Raw genomic sequence first — 19,492 nt, forward strand, 5'->3', positions numbered from 1 at the left:
TAAACAAAATCTCCAGGGGCACCTAGATAGCTCAGTCGGTTAAGCATCCGACTTTGGCTCAGGTCATGATCTTGCAGTTCGGTGAGTTTGAGCCCCACACTGGGCTCTCTGCTGACAGCCTAGAGCCTGGAGCCTGCTTCATATTCTGTGTCTTCCCCTCTGCCCCTCCCCCGCTCACTTTCTCACATTCTATTCTGTCTCTGTCTCTCAAAAATAAATAAGCATTAAAAAAAAAAATTTAAACAAAAACCCCCAGCCTCTGAATTTAAGGCAAAGTAATACAGTGGTTAACGTGAGCTCTGAACCAAAATGTCTGGATATAAATACGGATACCACCACTATTAACTGTATGAACTGCAACAAATTACATAACCTCTCTGTCATTTCCTCATCTATAAAATGGAAATTATGGAAGTATCCGCATCGAACAATTATCATGAAGACTGCATAGGTAATGTTAAACCATTAGAACAGTGCCTTGCAGGGGCACCTGGATGGCTCTGTCGGTTAAGCATCCGACTTCTGGGCTCAGGTTCAAGCCCAGAGTCAGGCTCTGTGTTGACAGTGGAGCCCGCAGTCCACTTGAAGCTCTGTCTCCCCTCTCTATGGCCCCCTCTCAAAAATAAATAAACATTAAGAAGAAGAAGAAGAAGAAGAAGAAGAAGAAGAAGAAGAAGAAGAAGAAGAAGAAAGAAAGAAAGAAAGAAAGAAAGAAAGAAAGAAAGAAAGAAAGAAAGAAAGAAAGAAAGAACAGTGCCTTGCAGATAACAACGGCCTATCCTAGAGCATGTATTTTATCAGGAGTACGTATACCAAGCCAATGGTTAGTACATCACATTCACTTTAGGGTGGACTTGGCATTTATTAACTTTGAATTTAAAGTATCTAAAGGAGTCCCAAAAATAGTTATCTGTAATTTTTATGTAACCAACTTTGTCTCAATACCTCCATTAAACCCAAAATGCCGATCTGTGAAGTAACACTAAAGCCATGGAATTCCAATACAAGAGACTACTTGGGCTTGGGGTCATGTGTTCCAGCTCTGAATTTGGTGAAGGACAGCACCCACCCCAAACCGCACAGACTAGGAAGAGAGAAAGATGGGCTTCCACAGGTTAATACCAGAATTTAAGTGAACAGAAATCAGACCACCTATTATACAACCCTACTCTCTACATAGAAACAGAGACAAAAACAGTTCATGAAACTTGATTATGAAAAATGAAAGAATTAACTTGTATGAAGAGAAAACAATTTACTCTCAATGAAATATTAGTTGAGATGGTAGGAACCTATACATCTAGAATGTGGCACATACATGTATGAAGAGAGATGGCAAAGAACAAGTAAAGTGAAGGGCACAGATGGGGAAACACCACATACAAAAACAAGTCAAGAATTTAAGAAGCATTTTATTTTGTATAATACAAATTTTAACAGGAAAGAGAAGACTAATTCCACTGTTAAACTTTTTCTCCCAAGCTATAGCAGCTTTGAGGAAAAGGAATGCAGGCTAAAGTAAGTATTCAAAACAGAAAGAAAACCCCAGTAACAATATATACATTTAAGGAGAAAAAATGAGCAACAAGGTTTAAGGCTACAGTTACTTTAATCAATAACAATTTTTAGGGGCTCCTGGTTGGTTCAGTAGTTAGAGCATGTGACTCTTGACCTCCGGGTTGTGGATTCCAACCCCACATCAGGTGTCGAGATTACTTACAAAAATAAAATCTTTTAAAAAAAATAAAAAACATGTTTTAGAATATGATCAAATAAGTAATGTTGGTTTATAATCAGAAAAGGCTTTGGGGTGCCTGGGTGGCTCAGTCGATTAAGCATCCAACTCTGTGTTTCATCTCAGGTCATGATTTCATGGTTCCTGGGTTCGAGCCCTGCCCTGGGCTCCATGCTGACAGCTCAGAACCTGCTTAGCATGGTCTCTTTCCCTCCCCAGGGCACTTGTGCACACGTGCTCTCCCTCTCTCTCTCTCTCTCTCTCTCTCTCTCTAAAATTAACTTAAAAAAAAGATTTGTAAAAGGAAAAGGTAGCTATTAACACATTTAGTAATGAACTGCATCAGTACTTTCCTTTCAATTTATAGACCAGAATTCAAGTTGATAGTCTTTCATACGCTATTTCATAATCTTCTTTCGTTTGTTCTACCACTTCATTCACCTAAGTCTTCTGCTGACAATGAGGCAGACAACCCGCCATCTGACAGCCAGAAAGAGCATTATGAACTGCTATGATTTAATATCATTTTCTGCAGAGCATCTTTCGCCATCATTGTCACCCAAATGGTACATGCATTATAACGCAAGAGATTCATCAGGCTTCAGTTTTGCAGATTCAAGCAAGTTCTTGCCTGATGTTACTACAATAACATAATGAATTCTACAGTTTATTTCAGTAGCTGAATACACTTTAACAGCTCTTGAAAATACATTTAATCCTATTTAGAAGCTCACTAGGCTTTCAATAGGCCACCTAAATTTTTCATTTACTTTTCAGTTGCAAGAGGAATCATACACCATAATTCAGGAACTTTCAAATATTTTTCACCCTGATACCCAGTAAAACATACACATACACTGTACGTAAGTATGTAACCAAAAGTTCAAAGTTGTACAAGTTATATGATTTCTATTTTATTTCACTTATTGATAGCCAGAAAAACACAATAGCAAGAATGATCAATAGGTTTCATCTTTAGCGCTAAATGTGATTAGTAGGTAATGGCTTCCTAGAGCGCTATGTTGAGGACTCTGACATACATGTGAATTCAAAAGAATGACGTCTGCCATGGTACTAAGAAGAAGCAACGATGTCAGGATATGAAACTATAATTATATGACTAAAAGTCTCTCTCTCTGCATTAAATCATGAGCTCCTTCAGGACAGTCTATTATTAACAGCATGACATAAGAGAGGCAGTCACATATTTATTAAAGAGTAGATCTATTCAATGTAGATCCTACCTATTTTGTATTAGGCAGCTGATCAGAATTAACCTTTCCACAAGGGGCTTACTATCTACTTGAAAATACTTATTTCTGGGGTGCCTGGGTGGCTCCATCGGTTAAGCATCCGACTTCCACCTAGGTCATGATCTTGCCATTCCTGAGTTCAAGCCTGGTGTCAGGCTCTGTACTGACAGCTTCAAGCCTGGAGCCTGTTTCAGATTCATTCTCTCTCTCTCTCTCTCTCTCTCTCTCTCTCTCTCTCTGCCCCTACCTCACTCAGTCTCTCGCTCTCTCTCTCTCAAAAATAAACATTAAAAAAATAAAAAAGAAAATATTTATTTCTGCCTCAACTTAGAGAATAACTGAGACTTACAGAGGTAGAAAAAGGAATTTAGGTAGTTGGAAAAGCTAATGCAGAGGCAATAGTAATGTGATAGAAGAAAGAAGTCATCTTAGATTCATCAATTTAGTTAAATGGCTCATGTAAGAAAAATTAGAAAAATCAAAATAACAAAGACTTCCTTTGAATGTTAAAGATTTACCCAACTTCAGCTAAATACTACCCTCTCCTGTACTACAGATTCTCCAACTACAACACACTATTAGAATTATCTTCAACTTGGGGCACCTAGGTGGCTCAGTTGGTTAAGTGTCTGACTCTTGATTTCCGCTTAGGTCATGATCTCATGGTTTTTGAGCTTGAGCCCAGCATCAGGCTCTGCATGGTACCAGTGCGGAGCCTGCTTGAAATTCTCTCTCCCTCTCTCTCTGCCCCTACCCCACTTGTGCTCTTTAATCTTACAATAAATAAATAAATAACTTTAAAAAAAATTCTCTACAACTTAATACTTTCAATCCTTTGTATGAAAAAAATATTTACATGAAAACCATAAATTCCTAAAATGTTCATCAATTGTGCAATTAAATATAAACTTACTTTCAAATATGATAGAAGTCAAGAGAATCCAATGTGTGTTACTGAAAATTAGGCATTTGATTTTAAATCAACTGTTCTCAAAAAAGGCGAAAGATAGGTCATTATCACCTAGGTAGCTTTTGCAAATTACATTACCACTCAAGCCTCCAATTCTAGTATGTCCTCTTGGGACATGGGCAGGAGGAGAAAGTGGTCAGGGATAAACAATATATCTCCTGTGATTATGAAACAGCTGTCTCCCTCCAACCTACCACATTTAAGAACCAGGAGGCTAGGGGTGCCTGGCTGGCTCAATTGGTGGAGTATGCAACTCTTAATCTCGGGATTGTAAATTCAAACCCCGAGTTGGGTGCAGAGATTTCCTTAAAAATAAAATCTTAAAAAAAAAGGGGGGGGGGGTAGCATAGGCTAAAAAATACAAATAAAGCACTAAATTGAGAACTGGGAGATCTGAGTTCTCATTTTACCCGTAGCTGACCAATCTGAAACAAAATTACTTCTCTGTGCCTCAACGGGAATACAATTATATTAGTATTATAGCAAAACTGGAAGTTATCTATAACTTCACAGAATTGTTTTAAGGATAAAATGAAATGTGAAGTATAAACATAGGTTTTAAAATCTGATGAATAGGGAATTATCACCATTATTCAAGCTTTAGCTTCATTTAAATGGAAAAGCATAAAGTAATTTCAGTTGGTTCCGTTTGACCTTGAGGCATATAAAACAGGAACAACCACCCAAAGCCAATTAGAAACGAAAAAGATTCCTTGGCCCCCGCCTAATCCTAATCCCTTTCTTCTCCCCCAAAAGGCTGGCCAAACCAAATCTAGCTTGAGAATTGGGAAGATAGATTCCTAATAATGAATTCTTCTGAATATTCAACCTCACCAAAAAAGAAATAACGGACTGAGATTCTTAGAAAGTGAAATATTCACAATTTTTTAAAATGTTTCATTTATTTTTAAGACAGAGAGAGACACAGCATGAGTGGGGATAGGGCAGAGAGAGAGGGAGACACAGACAGAATCCGAAGCAGGCTCCGAGCTGTCAGCACAGAGCCCAACGCGGGGCTCGAACTCACAAACCGTTAGACCATGACCTGAGCCAAAGTCGGACACCCAACTGACTGAGCCACCCAAGCGCCCCAGAAATACTCACAATTTTTAACTTTCACTGGGCACTTCCAGGTTAGGACTTGGGAAAATAGACTGAAATTGTTAAAAAGTAGACGACAGACTAACAAAAATTTTAATAATCTTACCTCCCCAAAACCCCGCAAAGAAAAAAAAATCAATGCCAGCTGTTCATACTACTCTATGGCTCTCCAACTCCCTACAAAATGGCCCATAGTAAGTACAATGCAACCCATGTGGTGCCTCGTAGACATTGTGTGCCAAATAAGTATCTTGAATGAATGATGGATTCCTTTATTTCTCACATATTCTATGTGAATGCTATATGAATGCTGACATATTTGTTTTCTTTCAGCCTTCTGAAAATTAAAATGCCAATGATGGCTAAAAGGACAAATCTGAAAATGCTCATTTTGCTTCATTAGCTTATACTTCATCATATGGCACTCTCAACTGGATACAAACACCTCTTAGACCCAATCACAAACTGGTTATTTACAAATAACAGTCAGAATTACAGCCAAGTTTCAATGAAAAATGAATGAATTCTGAATCCAGAATAATTTAAGAACAAAGCAAAAATACGAATGAAGAGGGGTGCCTGCCTGGGTGGCTCAGTCGGTTAAGCAGCCGACTTCGGCTCAGGTCATGATCTCGCGGTCCGGGAGTTCAAGCCCCGCGTCGGGCTCTGTGCTGACAGCCCAGAGCCTGGAGCCTGTTTCAGATTCTGTGTCTCCCTCTCTCTGACCCTCCCCCATTCATGCTCTGTCTCTCTCTGTCTCAAAAATAAAATAAATGTTAAAAAAAAATTAAAAAAAAAATACGAATGAAGATATTTCTTCATTCTTCGGGGTGCCTGGGTGGGTCAGTCGGTTAAGCATCCGAATTTGGCCAAGGTCACAATCTCACTGTTCGTGAGTTCAAGCCCATCATCCGGCTCTCTGCTGTTGGCATGGGACCCACTCTGGATCCACTGTCCCCTCTCTCTCTCTGCCCTCCCCCACTTGCACTGAGTCTCTCTCAAAATAAATAAGCAAATTTTTAAAAGAAGAAAGAAAGGGGTGTCTGGGTGGCTCAGTCAGTTAAAAAGCTGACTCTTGGTATCAGCTCAGGGCATGATCTCACTGTTCATGAGTTCAAGCCCCACACAGGGCTCTGTGCTGACAGCGAGGAGCGTGCTTGGAATTCTCTCTCTCTCTCTCTCTCTCTCTCTCTCTCTCTCTCCCTCCCTCCCTCCCCTCCCCTCCCCTCCCCTCCCCTCTCCCCTGTCCCTCCCTTCCTCCCTCTCTCTCTCAGAATAAATAAAATTTTTAAAGAAAATACATTGAAAAAAAAGAAAAAAAAAGAACTACACCTAAGTCTAATCAATGTATTTCCTACAGTTCCAACTTCTAGCCCTATCTTATTTAATGACAACAATTCACATCATCCTCAACCCTGAAGTAAATCAACTTCCCCTACAATGACAGTGCAGGCCAACTTCCCACATCACTAATACACGAAGTCTATCAACAATTTCCTCCAGAGGAAAAGCATAAAATCCTGCCAGTTCTCATTAGCTAAAAGCAATTCTTTTCTCATAATCCTACCATTTGGATTGGGTTCTGGATACCAAACCCAATGAAAATCCCAAAACGCTTTCAGTAAAACAATCAACTCCATCTCTCGCTTAATAAGGATAACCCATCTATGTCAAGTATCAAAACTGAATGCTACTGTGTGTCATTCAAGATGCCAACTACGATGCCAAAATGTGTAATACCTGGCGTTTCTCAAAACAGAAGTCCCAGTACACTATAGTGTTATACAAATCTAATACAGCTACATCTGACACATGGATAATATTTAATAGATGTGATTCCCTTTTTCAAGACATTCAGTGACAAGTGGAATTTTTTGTGAACAGACTTTATGACCACAGTAGCCTTAACTGCAGATTTAAAAGTGGCCTACCCTTTGAAGTGGGAGGATACACACGCACAGGAGAGGTATTTACATGAAATACTACTTCTCCTTAAAATACTCATAACCCATGTCTAGAGCACCATCTACCATACTTTCCATAAGCAAATTTTGACCAACTCCACCATGGGAAGCTTAATCCTCTCCCTTTCCGAGTTTAATTCACTCCAACAAGCAAAACGGACCGACAGGGTGTCTAACTCACCAGACAGCCATAAAATCCAAGGCCCAACTTTCTCCTTTTACGCACAACCATTTATTTGACCTTCCTTCTCGCCCCCTCTTATTTATTCCCTCAACTCCCCTCACTTCCTCCCCTCCAGCACCGTCCTCTATATTACCCGTACCCTCCCAGCCCCGGGACTACCAAGCTTTCTTCCCCCCATCAAACACCAGCCTCAATGTCTGCAGGCACCGCCAAGGCACCAACCGGACCACCCTCCCACCGGACCCCACCAGCCCAAACAAGAGAAACTCCGCATCCAGCGAAAGGGAGGGCAATGCTCTTCAAACTCACCACACAAAGTCGTTGCTTTTGTCCTCGTAGGAGTTGATGAGCCCGTTGCACAGCGGGGGAAGCAGAGGTCGCTTCCTGCTGCCGCTGCCGAGGCTGGAGCTGCTCCCTCCTACGCCGGCGCTGGGCCTGGCCGCGCAGCTGAGCCGAGACTGGCCGGCGGACACCGCCCCGCCGCCGCTGCCGGACACGGCGGCCGCCACCAGCACAGGCCGCGCCGGGCCCCCGAGGCCGCCCGAGCCCGCGGCCTGGGCCGCCCCGCCGGACGCCGCCGCCGCGGCCGCCGCGGAAGGGGGCGACGGGGAAGAGGACAAGGACGAGGAGGCGGAAGTCACCGAGGAGGCCGCCGAGGAGCCAGGGCTGGTCCCGGCGGAGCCCGACCCGGCCTGGCGGCTCCCAGACATCGTGACTCCCCCCACCTCCGGCCGGGCGCTCAGAGGAGAGGGACCGCGACCCGCCGCCGCCTCCCTCCGCTCAGCCTCAGTGCATCCTGAGGCCGCGCGCCGCGCCGGGAGGTGGGGCTGAGGAACAATAAAGTTGGCTTTTTCAAGGCTGGCACCCGGCAGCGTCCGACGGGAGGGGGCGGAGGAACCTAAAAGCGGAGGAGAAACCACTACCGCTGTCGAGACCGCCGCCGCCGCCGCCGCCACCACCGCGGGCCCCGCAGCAGCCAACCCGGGCGCGCCGAAGGCCGGCCGTGCGCGCACACGAGAGGCGGAAGGGGCGGGAGCGGCGGCGGAGACGACTCCGCGGACCGCTCGGACGCGCGCAGCGCGCTCCCGGCGGCGGTCTAGCAAAGCCGGTCGGGCTCCTCGGCAGCTATTGCAGCTCGTGACGAATGGAGGGCAGGCTGTCCTAAAGGCTGAAAGGACTGCGGAAAGAGGAATGAATGGTAGGGTTGCCAAATGGTTTGGAAGCGAGGGGGAGAGAGAAGAGCGCTCGAAGCTACTGCGCAGGCGCTGTGGTCGCCGACCCTCTTGGTGGCCCGGGGGTCTCTGCTGCACACTCGGAACGGCGCCGGCGCGGAGTCGCTGCACTACGCCTGTTGGGGGAGAGCCGCATTTCTGAACCTGAAGAGGGAGCGGTCGCTGTGGCCGTCGCCCGAGAGGCGGGCGGTGTGACCCAGTGGCGAGGGCCCGGCAGGTGCTTCCGAGTCGCGGTTTGAAGGCTCTGTAGACTGACTGGGACGCAAGGAAAAAACCCAGAAGCCCTGAGCTGTTGAAAAGAGCACTGGACTGAGAGTCAAGGAGTCCGGGTTCTGCTGTTAAACTATTTCACAGTATCGTGAGGAATAAAGTAACATGAAGTCAGTGAACCGTGCTTTGTAAATTGCAAACGTTGGGGCAAATATTACCAATTTTATTCGACAATGCTTGTATTTTGAAAAATTATTTACCAAATTAAGCATAACAATAATGGGAAAACATTTAATCTGAACACAGCTCAGTTAAGAACCTCCATTTAATGTGGATCTAATATAATTATCACAAAACAAAGAAACCTGGCAGTTAATAACACGAAAAAATGTGCCATTTCTGGTAGCTTTTTGGAATATCGAAAATGAATTACAGATTTTCATTTGCTATTTTGAGAACCCCAAGATTCTGAGGCATGCAAATTAGAAACAACTGGGTGATTTTCAGTATCCTTTCCAACTCTGTCATCCTTTGCTTCTTAGAGGGAAAGATCCCAGATATAATTCTGTCCTGTGTATTGAAGACCATAGGGGCTGCTGGGGCCTTTCCCTAGGTACCTTTAACCATGCTGAAGGGGCAGAACTAAAGAAGGGCCTAGATGAAAGCCCAGCAACAAGACCTAGCCATTCATCCCAGCAGTGTTCCATCATAAGGCTGTCATCCTCCTCAGCTCTGCCATGGCTGCTTACATCCTGTTCCTAGCTCAGAATAATGATACACGAATGAACTTACCAGATTTCCAAGAACCACCCTCCTTGTATTAACAAATGCATTACCCAACCCCTTGTTTAACTTGGCTTTCCAAACCCAACTGAAAGGTGAAGACTTACTCCTTAGCAAAGATATTTACACCCTAATTTGTGCTCCTAGGATGTTTGTTTGCACTTATAATATTGTATTTTAGCGGTTTATATAGGATTCTTCTCTACTAGATTATCAGCTTCAGATTTGTATCCCCAGCATGTAACATACTTGGCCCACGGTAGGTGCTTATTAAATATTTCTTAGGGTAGCTCAGTTGGTTGAGCATCCAACTCGATTTCGGCTCAAGTCACGATCTCACAGTTGGTGAGATGGACCCCCAACTCCGGGTCTTTACTGACAGAGCCGACATTGCTTGGGATTCTGTTTTCCTCTCTCTCTCTCTCTCTCTCTCTCTCTCTCTCTCTCTGCCCCTCCCCCACAAGCACGCTCTGTCTGAAAATGTTTATTAACATTTAAAAAGAAAATTTTTTATTTTTTTAATGTTTATTTTTGACAGAGAGACAGAGCATTCGTGGGGGAGGGGCAGAGAGAGAGGGAGACACAGAATCGGAAGCAGGCTCCAGGCTCTGAGCTGTCAACACAGAACCCAATGCCGGGCTTGAACTCACAGACTGTGGGGGCACCTGGGTGGGTGGCTCAGTCCGTTAAGCGTCCGACTTCAGCTCAGGTCATGATCTCGCGCTCCAGTGGTTGAGCTCCGCGTCAGGCTCTGGGCTGATGGCTCAGAGCCTGGGAGGCCTGCTTCCGATTTCTGTGTCTCCCTCTCCCTCTGCCCCTCCCCCATTCATGCTCTGTCTCTCTTTGTCTCAAAAATAAATAAACTTAAAAAAAAAAAAAAAAGAACTCACAGACTTGAGATCATGACCTGAGCCGAAGTCAGGTGCTCAACCGACTGAGCCACCCAGGCGCCCCAAAATATTTCTTGACTAACAAATAAGTAAAGCAGTTGATCTCATTTTTAGTTTAATTATTTGCTTAAAGTGTGCTTTAGTTTTTCCAACTAAATTGTAAGGTCCATTAAAGAGAAAGGACAGTATTGGTTCTTACAAATGAGTGCATAAAAGAAGAATGTAAAGAATCTGATGAATATTTGTTGAATATTTTCTATACATTGGCCTGGACTAGGCAAGGAAGAGATAAAGAAGCATATAAAACATTGTCCCTGCATTCAGGAAGCTTAAGGAATAATTGAAAAATTAGAAAAATACATAAAAAGATAAGTAATGTTGGAGGGGAGGGTCTGGGAGAGTTGGGGCTGGGGGAGGATAAGTAATGTTACCAAAGAGCACATACTAAATGCTCAATGAGTAAAGCAGAGAATAACAGTTTGAGCAGAAACAAACGTAAATGCTAAGGGCCAGCCATGTTGGGGGGTGGGGCTGATAGGCCTTTAAGAGAAAAGTGTGACTTGCTCAGTCAGAAAGTGTAAAGTCATGAGCCCAGAAAATAAATAAGTAAAACTGCTTACATCAAATTCAGACATCTATTTCATTGGGGGGAGTGATTATTCAGAAGTTCATCTGAGGCCCACTTTGGAAAATAACCTATAAGCACTCGGAAACAATGAAAGCATTACAAGGGGTAAAATATATTCAAGGTGTTGCTTTGAAGATTAAGTTTTCAGCACATTAATCTTTCAGAAGAGGTGGGAGATTAGGAGCAAAGAAACTAATTAGGAAAAAATGATGGCGTCCAAACATAAGTGATGAGATTGTAGATTAAGGTGCTGACAAGGAAAATAAGGGAGTATTCTGAGAAAAAAAAAAAAAAAAGAAAAACTGTAGGATTAAGTTACTCTCTGTAAAAGAATCTTTAGATACCTGAGGGCATAACCCATGGTCTTGTTCATCACTGTCTTTTCCAGTGCTTGGCACAAAGGCCAATAAATTGATTAAGTAAAAAAATGATGGAATACAAAGAGGAATGACTCCAAAGATGTGTCCAGGGATAACATGATGACAGCATCGGAGATGGCCAGTGAATGCTTTAGTTTGTGTTGAGGAAGTAAGACGAAAATATATTCAAGTAAGCATATCCAGGCAGTGACCAAAAATTCAGGTGAAGGCATGGGAGAAAGTTTAGGGCATGAAAACTAAAAATTGCAGGTTCCTGAGGTTCTGACTGTAGGTCTGGGGTAAGGTCTATGAATATGCATTATTACCAGCACCCCGGTAAACCGAATCCCTTGAGAAACACTGTGATTGATATTGCAGGGAATGTAAGAAGTATGTAAAATGGTTTCTTCCTTCCAGGTAGCTTACTTACTGAGAGAACAAAAGTGGTATGACCCCAACTGAGAAGTCTCCTAGGAAGAAATCATCTGTGCTTAGTATTACCTCTTTGGAACATAGCTTCAGTAAAATCTAAATGTGCAAAAGGAAGCTGAGGGGAGAGAGGATGTCATGCAATAGAATTTCCCTTTTATATCAGTTAAATGTATGCAGACTATTCTGAAAGTACACAGTCCTTAGTAGTTTCCACTGGCAAGTTGTTCTGGAAAAGCAGAAGAGAAAAGAGGAAGCATGGCAAAACACACACACACACACACACACACACACACACACACGGAAGTCAGACAACTCAGGAAAAGAAACAAATAGAAGACAAAAAAATATATGATAAATGAAAGTAAATGTAAAATAAAAACTAAGCGCTTAATAATTGAAAGAATTCCGTCGTGTTGTTAAATATTAATATTAATATTGTCAAAAATGACAAGACAAAATCCAAAGTCTTTTATGAAAATACTGCTACTGAAGTAAAATCTAATAGAGTTTCGATGGAATGGAATTACCAAGAAGATTGAACTTCCCAGACACATTTGTAAAGTGACTTATACAAATATGATAGGGAAATAGGCAGCTGGTTTCTACCTCCAGCTTGTCCTACCCTTTGGTAACCAATTTCTCAAAAAGATCCTTTCTAAAAAGCTTTACCTGCCTGAGTCACCTGAAGACTTTCCTACTTGTTAGCCCTATTTGCTGTCCAACCAAATCTCTGAATAATAGCGTCCTGTTAAGTTTTTTTTTTTTTTAATTTAATGGTGTTACCCTGTTTAAAAAAAAATGTGAAATAAACACGGTATTAAAAAGCTAAAGTTGGGGCACCTGGGTGGCTCAGTCGGTTGAGCGTCCGACTTTGGCTCAGGTCATGATCTCACAGTTTGTGAGTTCTAGCCCCGCATCGGGCTCTGTGCTGCCAGCTCGGAGCCTGGAGCCTGCTTCGGATTCTGTGTCTCCCTCTCTGACTGCTCCTCCCCCTCTCACGCTCTGTCTCTCTCTCCTTCAAAAATAAATAAACATAGGGGCGCCTGGGTGGCTCAGTCGGTTGGGCGTCCGACTTCGGCTCAGGTCACGATCTCGCGGTCCGTGAGTTCGAGCCCCGCGTCGGGCTCTGGGCTGATGGCTCAGAGTCTGGAGCCTGCTTCCGATTCTGTGTCTCCCTCTCTCTCTGCTCCTCCCCCGTTCATGCTCGGTCTCTCTCTGTCTCAAAAATAAATAAAACGTTAAAAAAAAAAAGAAAAAAAAATTTACAAAAAAAACCCCCAAAAAACGGTTTAAAAAAAAAAAAATAATAAATAAATAAATAAACATAAAAAAAAATAAAAATAAATTAAAAAAATAAAAAGCTAAAGTTGGTGGGGAAGGAGAAAATATATTTTTTTTGTCAGTGTGAATGGACAGGAAAGAAATAGAAAAGTTCCTGTAATACAATAGTATAATAATGCATCTGGAAGAAAATAATCTACAAGCTACTGGTAAAATGAAAAGCTCCAACTTATACATTAAAAACCAGAGGTAGACGGTTACCTATAGAGAACTGTAATTTCTCAAGATTTACTGTTTGCAGACAATCTCCTTTCTAAAAATGTCTATCACACTGATCTCATTGCTAGAATTGCATTGTTAGCTTTTATTCTCTTCTCCCAGTGTTCCTATGTAAAATTACAAGCACTGTTCAAAGAAGGTAAATGAATAGCGCTAATACCTTGGTAAGTCAGTCATCGTATTAAAAGAAGTTAATTTCCTTTATTAAGGCACTCCTTTGGCAAGCTACTGCTGGCAATTTTAGTCAAAGCAGTTGTAAAATAGGCCAATCAGACATATTGTAACAATGAAAGATTATAGGTGGAGCTGTGAATGTAAATGCAAGTTACCAAATAGGTTTAGTCAATTTCAAAAAAAAATGCCAAGACTGGGAGAAAACAACATTGACTAGAAAAACATTTGCTCATTCTGTATATAGCAATATGTACATATGTTATGAATATGTGGGCAGGTTTAGATGCACTTGAATGTAATAAACCAAAACAAACTGATGTCTAATGAATTCAAAGGAAAACAAGTGGTGTCATCATTAGGTGGAGCCCAAGTAATAAAGGATAAAAGAAAAAAAAAAAAAAAAACACCTCCTGTTGAAAATGGAAACACATAACCTCGCAAATCTTTTGCTCCATGGATTTGACCACCCATGCGTGCGATGTGGCATAACTAAACAATCTGGGAAAGTGTATATAGCCAGAATCAAGAAATGTTTAAAACAGTAACCTGTTCACTGTAATTTGCAACAAAACTCCTTCCTAGTGTGTGATATTTCTTCCTGCCTAGTGCCCCGGGCATTCCGCTGTAATAGCGGGTGAGTCATACCATGCGTGACTCCTCCTGCAATGCTCACTCCTATCAGCCACTAAATTCTGTTAAGAAACTGGGAGTGCTAAAGAAGCACTGAAGTGTGAACTTATGTAAACAACCTACAATGAAGAGTGAATAGTATTTGGTTATAATATAATTATAATTGGATTTATATCAGGTTGCAAGAGAAGTTACTTTGGGAAGCCTATTAACCCTTGAAGGTGATGTCAAATAAAACAAGGATTCCTTTTTTTTTTTTTTTTTTTTGACAGAGAGCTAGGAAAGAGAGAGCGAGTGAGGAAGGCGCAGAAAGAGGGGAAGCACGGAGAGAGAGAGAATCCCAGGCAGGCTCCTTGCTGTCAGCGCAGAGCCCAGTTTGGGGCTCTATCTCACAAACCATGAGATCGTGACCTGGGCCGAAATCAAGAGTCAGGCGCTTAACCAACTGAGCCACCCAGGCACCCCAACAAGGATTACTTCTGACATGTTTCCTCTTTTTTTTTTTTTAATGTTTATTTATTTTTATTTGAGAGAGAGAGAGAGAGCGTGCCTGCGTGCAAGTTGGGGAGGGGCAGAGAGAGAGGGAGACAATCCAAAGCAGGCTCCAAGCTCTGAGCTGTCAGAGCTCTCATTACAAACCTTGAGATCATGACCTGAGCTGAATGAAGTCAGACGCTTAACTGACTGAGCCACCCAGGCGCCCCTGATGTTTCCTCCTCTTATTTCCTGAGTCCATATGGTAATTCTTATCTTTTCAATTAGATTTACTCAGATAACAAAGGGTATTTCTTTTCTTACCCTGTTGAGCCTTCCCACACACAGCCTCAGGCATCTACCATCACACCAGTTCATAAACTGCATTTGCACTTATCAATTTATTGTGAGACAGTAGAAATTCACCTTCAGTTGGGAAAAATTAAGTCAGCAGTAAAGCTGCTGGCCCAAATCCTGGCACCCCACCCTATGTTCAAAAATTGAGGGTTGCTGAATCTGGGTGATCTCTGACAATGGTTCAACTGATATAAGAGCATATATTAGTTTTGAGTCATTAAACCAAAGTCCTAAGTAAAAACTACACCATTCTTCCTCCTTCCTTCCTTCATTGTATGGTACTACATCATTCTCAAATACTTGGTTTGTACCAAGATGTAACCGATATTGATAACATGTCTGAAGACATTATAAGCTGAATCCCATACTAAAAATCAAATTCAGTCTTGGTATCTGCTGCAGTGTCAGTAGAAGTGTATTACTTTTCCCTTGCTGCCATAACAAATTACCACAAGTTCAGCGGCTCAAAACAACAGAATTTAGGCTTGCCGATTTCACTGCCAAGTCTCACAAGACTGAAATCAAGCAGAGCCGTTTTCCTTTCTGGAGGCTCTGGGGGATAATCTGCGTCTAGGCTCCTTCGAGTTGTTGGCAGAATTGAATTTTATGTGGTCATAAGACTGTTTTCTTCCTGGCTGTCGGCTCAGAGCTATTCTCAGCTTCCATTCACCTGCATTCCTTGGCACATGGCCCCTTACCTTTCTTAACAGCAACAATGGATCAAGTCCTTCTCACGCTGTATCTCTCTGACTCTTCTGCCTTCCTCCTCCGCATTTTAAGGGCTTATGTGATTAAACTGGACCAACCCAAATAATCCAGGATAATCTCTCTAAAAGTCAGCAAATTCCACCTGCAAAATCTCAATGCCTTGTAACATAACATTGACCCAGTTCCAGGGATTAGGGCATGGACCTCTTTGGCAGGGCTTTAATCTGCCTACTATATGCAGTAGAGACTACATATTGCTCAATGAATACTTCTTGGTTGATTAGGCAACATGAAGTACTACATGGCTTATCTACACAGGTAAGAATTTGCTTCTTCCAAAGAACCACTTTATAAGATAATGATTCCTTTGAATGTTCTCTTTAGAGAAACAGAATACTGAGAAAATCTGTTCCTCTTCTTGTGTGAATCATCTCAGCTTCTGACATTAAGTGGACCAGTTGCCTTCATTTAGTACACTTATTAAATATTGATTAACTTAACATATCAATACAAATTTATACTGACTGATAAATTTAAGTACCCACTCTAGACATCATTACTGAACATTCATGGCAGAACAATGCACCTGCTTCCTTGATAGGAATTTTTTTCCATGATTTTTTTTTTTTTTTGAATTGTGTCCTTTCCATGGCTGTGTCAGGTTACCTTTTCTTTTTTTTTTTTTTTTTAATGTTTTATTTATTTTTGAGACAGGGAGAGACAGAGCATGAACAGGGGAGGGTCAGAGAAAGAGGGAGACACAGGATCCGAAACAGGCTCCAGGCTCTGAGCTGTCAGCACAGAGCCCGACGCGGGGCTCGAACTCACGGACCGCGAGATCATGACCTGAGCCGAAGTCGGACGCCCAACCGACTGAGCCACCCAGGCGCCCCTCCATGATTTTTTTTATACTTAGAGCATATTTATATTGCAAGAGATTCTTTCACCTGAGAAGTGAGACAGAAAAATCCGGGGAGCTTTGAAATTTGGTTTGTTGAGCCAGCATGTCATTTATTCCTCCTATTCTACTCTACAAATGAATACAGAAGTAGAATTTATGACTAAAATGAAAACCTTGTGATTGCTACTTCAAGATGGCAGACTGAGATCACACATTTACCTCTTCTCTTTCTGAAAATGCCTTGAAAAGGAAATGAATGAGATCTCTAAAGGAATAAATTCTTAACAGCACCATAAAACAGAATGGAAGACCAATAGTGAACAAGAAAATTGGGGGAGTTTCTCAAATATATATGTATATTTGTATCTATATGTACATAAGTGTATACTGTATATAGCAGATGGTAATTAACTAATATATGCAGTTATACTATGATAGGATATATATATATATATAATATAGATTTTATGATATATGTGTATATCATAATAGACCAATGAAGAATCTAGAGTAGACAAGGTCATTTCCAAAGTATATTCAGGCTAAAGTTACTGGAGAGCAACAAAGCCTTTTTTTCCCAATAGAGCCTCAAGCATGATGAAGCCTTCTAGCACTAGTTATGATAATTAATTAAAAGACTACCTGTGGAACAGTTGGTCTAAGTACATACAGATGGTACAGTAAAACTACAAATGGCTCATTAAATCAGTTATGGTTCCTTTGGTTGTTCCCTCCTCTCCTACTTGAATAACTATGATAATTCTAGAACTAATACATGCCAGTGGCAGGTGGGCACCAACCCCCCCCCCCCGCTTGAACATGTATGCATTTATCAGATCAAAACCAGGACCTCTGTGGTTAAGCCCTCCCCCATTCAGCTATACCTAAAAAGGCTAGCAGTGATAAGATTTGTCTCTAAGCTAAAGACCAGGAAAATCTCTCAAAGAAAGTGAATCCTCTAGATAAGCAGGCTCTTATTATAGGTAAAGCATACCGTTGAGAGAAAGGCTGAATAAACCCTTAGATAACATGGAATCACATAATGGACAGGGGAGTAGTGGAAAGAAGGAGGAAGATGGAAATTCAGCCTTCGCCCAGTACCCTCAAGAATGAAGCCCTCCTTCCTCCAGCACTTGTGGAAGTGCCTGGCTTTACATGCTTCCTTCCACATCCATACACCCTGAGGAGATAGCTTGTTGCTAAGTGACAGAAGCCAGTCTGAAAGGCTATATACTGTATAATGCTAATATGACATTTGGGAAAAAGCAAAATGTAGAGACAGTAAACATATCAGTGATTTCCAGGAATTCAGGGAAGAGGGAAGGAGGGATAAATAGGTGAAGCATAGGGGACTTCCAGGCCAGTGCAACTACTCCAAGTGATACTATAATGGTTGACACAGAGCATTATACCTGTATCAAAACCCACAGAACTGTACAACACTAAGATTGAGCCCTAATGTAAACTATAGGCTTTAGTTAATAACAGTGTGTTAATATTCCATTCATCCATTATAACAAATGTACCACACTAATGCAGTATGTTAATAATAGGAGAAACTGTTGGTGGGGGTGGAGGGGGGGAGATAGGGAAGTTCTATGTCCTCTCTGCTCTTTGTGTCTTTAAATCTAAAACTGCTCTAAATAATGAAGCCTATCAATTAAAAAAAAAAAAAAATACGGGCTTTTGGGTGGTTCTGTTGGTTAAGCATCTGACTTCGGCTCAGGTCATGATCTCACAGTTGGTGAGATCGAGTCCCTCTGTGTTGACAGCTCAGAGCCTGGAGCCTGCTTTGGATTCTGTGTCTCCCCCTCTCTTTGCTCCTCCCCTGCTTGGGCCCTGTCTATCTCTTTCAAAAAACAATAAACACTAAAAAAATAAAAATAAAAATAGGGGCGCCTGGGTGGTTCAGTCAGTTAAGTGTCTGAATTCAGCTCAGGTCGTGATCTTACAGTTCATGGGTTCGAGCCCTGTGTCAGGCTCTGTGCTGGAAACTTCTTTGAATTCTCTGTGTGTGTGGATCTCTCTCTCTGCCCCTCCCTGTCTGCTCCCCTTCTCTCTCTCTCTCTTTCAAAAATAAACATTAAAAATTTTTTGAAAAATAAAAATAAAAATAAATACACAAAATTTAAAAAACAAAATAATGTGTTAGCTAACATGAATTTAAATTTTTAAAAAATGAAATGAATTTTCAGAGGTTTAAGGAATGGATTATGGATAACTAAAGGGAAAAAATAGACAAATGTTAAAGAAAAATTCCCAGATCAGAATAAAAAATTCCCAATCATTATAATATTATTCATGACAGATCCATATTGAGACAGTAAGATCAGACTACCTAACAAGTGCCAAACAAGAACATTAAAAAAATATTTTACCAGTGAAATTTCAAATCATCAAGGATAAAAACAAAGTACTAAATTTTTTCCTTTTTTTTTTTATAGATTTTATTTTTAAGTTATCTCTGTACCCTAAGTGGGGCTCAAACTCACAACCACAAGATGAAGAGTCACCTGCTCTACTGGCTGAGCCAGCTAGGCGCCCCAAGAAAATACCAAATTGTTGTCAATATATAGGAAGGTAAGTATTACTTTAAAATAATGAGAATCAGGGGTGCCTATGTGGCTCTATCCAAGGAGCATGTGACTCTTGACCTCAGAGTCATGAGTTCAAGCCCCATGTTGGGTGTAGAGATTACTTACACAAATAAATTTCAAAATAATGAGAATCAGATTGACATTGGATATTGCTATGGACTGAGTGCTTGTGTCCTTCCAAAGTTCTTATGTTGAATTCCTAACCCCCAGCGTGATGATATTAGGAGGCAGATTTGGGGAGGTGATTAGGTCAACCCTCATAAATGGAATTAGTGCCCTTACAAGAGACAAAAGAGCTTACTGCCTCTCTCTCCCTCCTCACTGTCATATGAAGATACAAGGACAAGACA

At 41.6% G+C, this 19,492-nt stretch overlaps 1 protein-coding gene across 8 annotated transcripts in view; it reads right to left on the bottom strand.

Annotated features, from left to right (window-relative positions):
* Positions 1-8,102, bottom strand: part of COP1 (COP1 E3 ubiquitin ligase) — a 256,822-nt gene extending 248,720 nt beyond the window's left edge. For 3 of the 8 annotated variants that reach the window (XM_042976910.1, XM_042976912.1, XM_042976916.1), the window contains exon 1: positions 7,517-8,101. In XM_042976910.1, coding sequence (XP_042832844.1) covers positions 7,517-7,917 — 401 coding nt within the window. In that variant the 5' untranslated portion in view covers positions 7,918-8,101. Of the gene's footprint in view, positions 1-7,516 lie in introns of all 8 variants that reach the window. The other 5 variants (XR_006214220.1, XM_042976911.1, XM_042976914.1 and 2 more) reach the window with 3 other exon arrangements.
* Between the last annotated feature and the right edge of the window lie 11,390 nt (positions 8,103-19,492).

Source organism: Panthera tigris, chromosome F3, assembly GCF_018350195.1.
Source record: "Panthera tigris isolate Pti1 chromosome F3, P.tigris_Pti1_mat1.1, whole genome shotgun sequence".
Taxonomy (NCBI): Eukaryota; Metazoa; Chordata; class Mammalia; order Carnivora; family Felidae; genus Panthera; species Panthera tigris.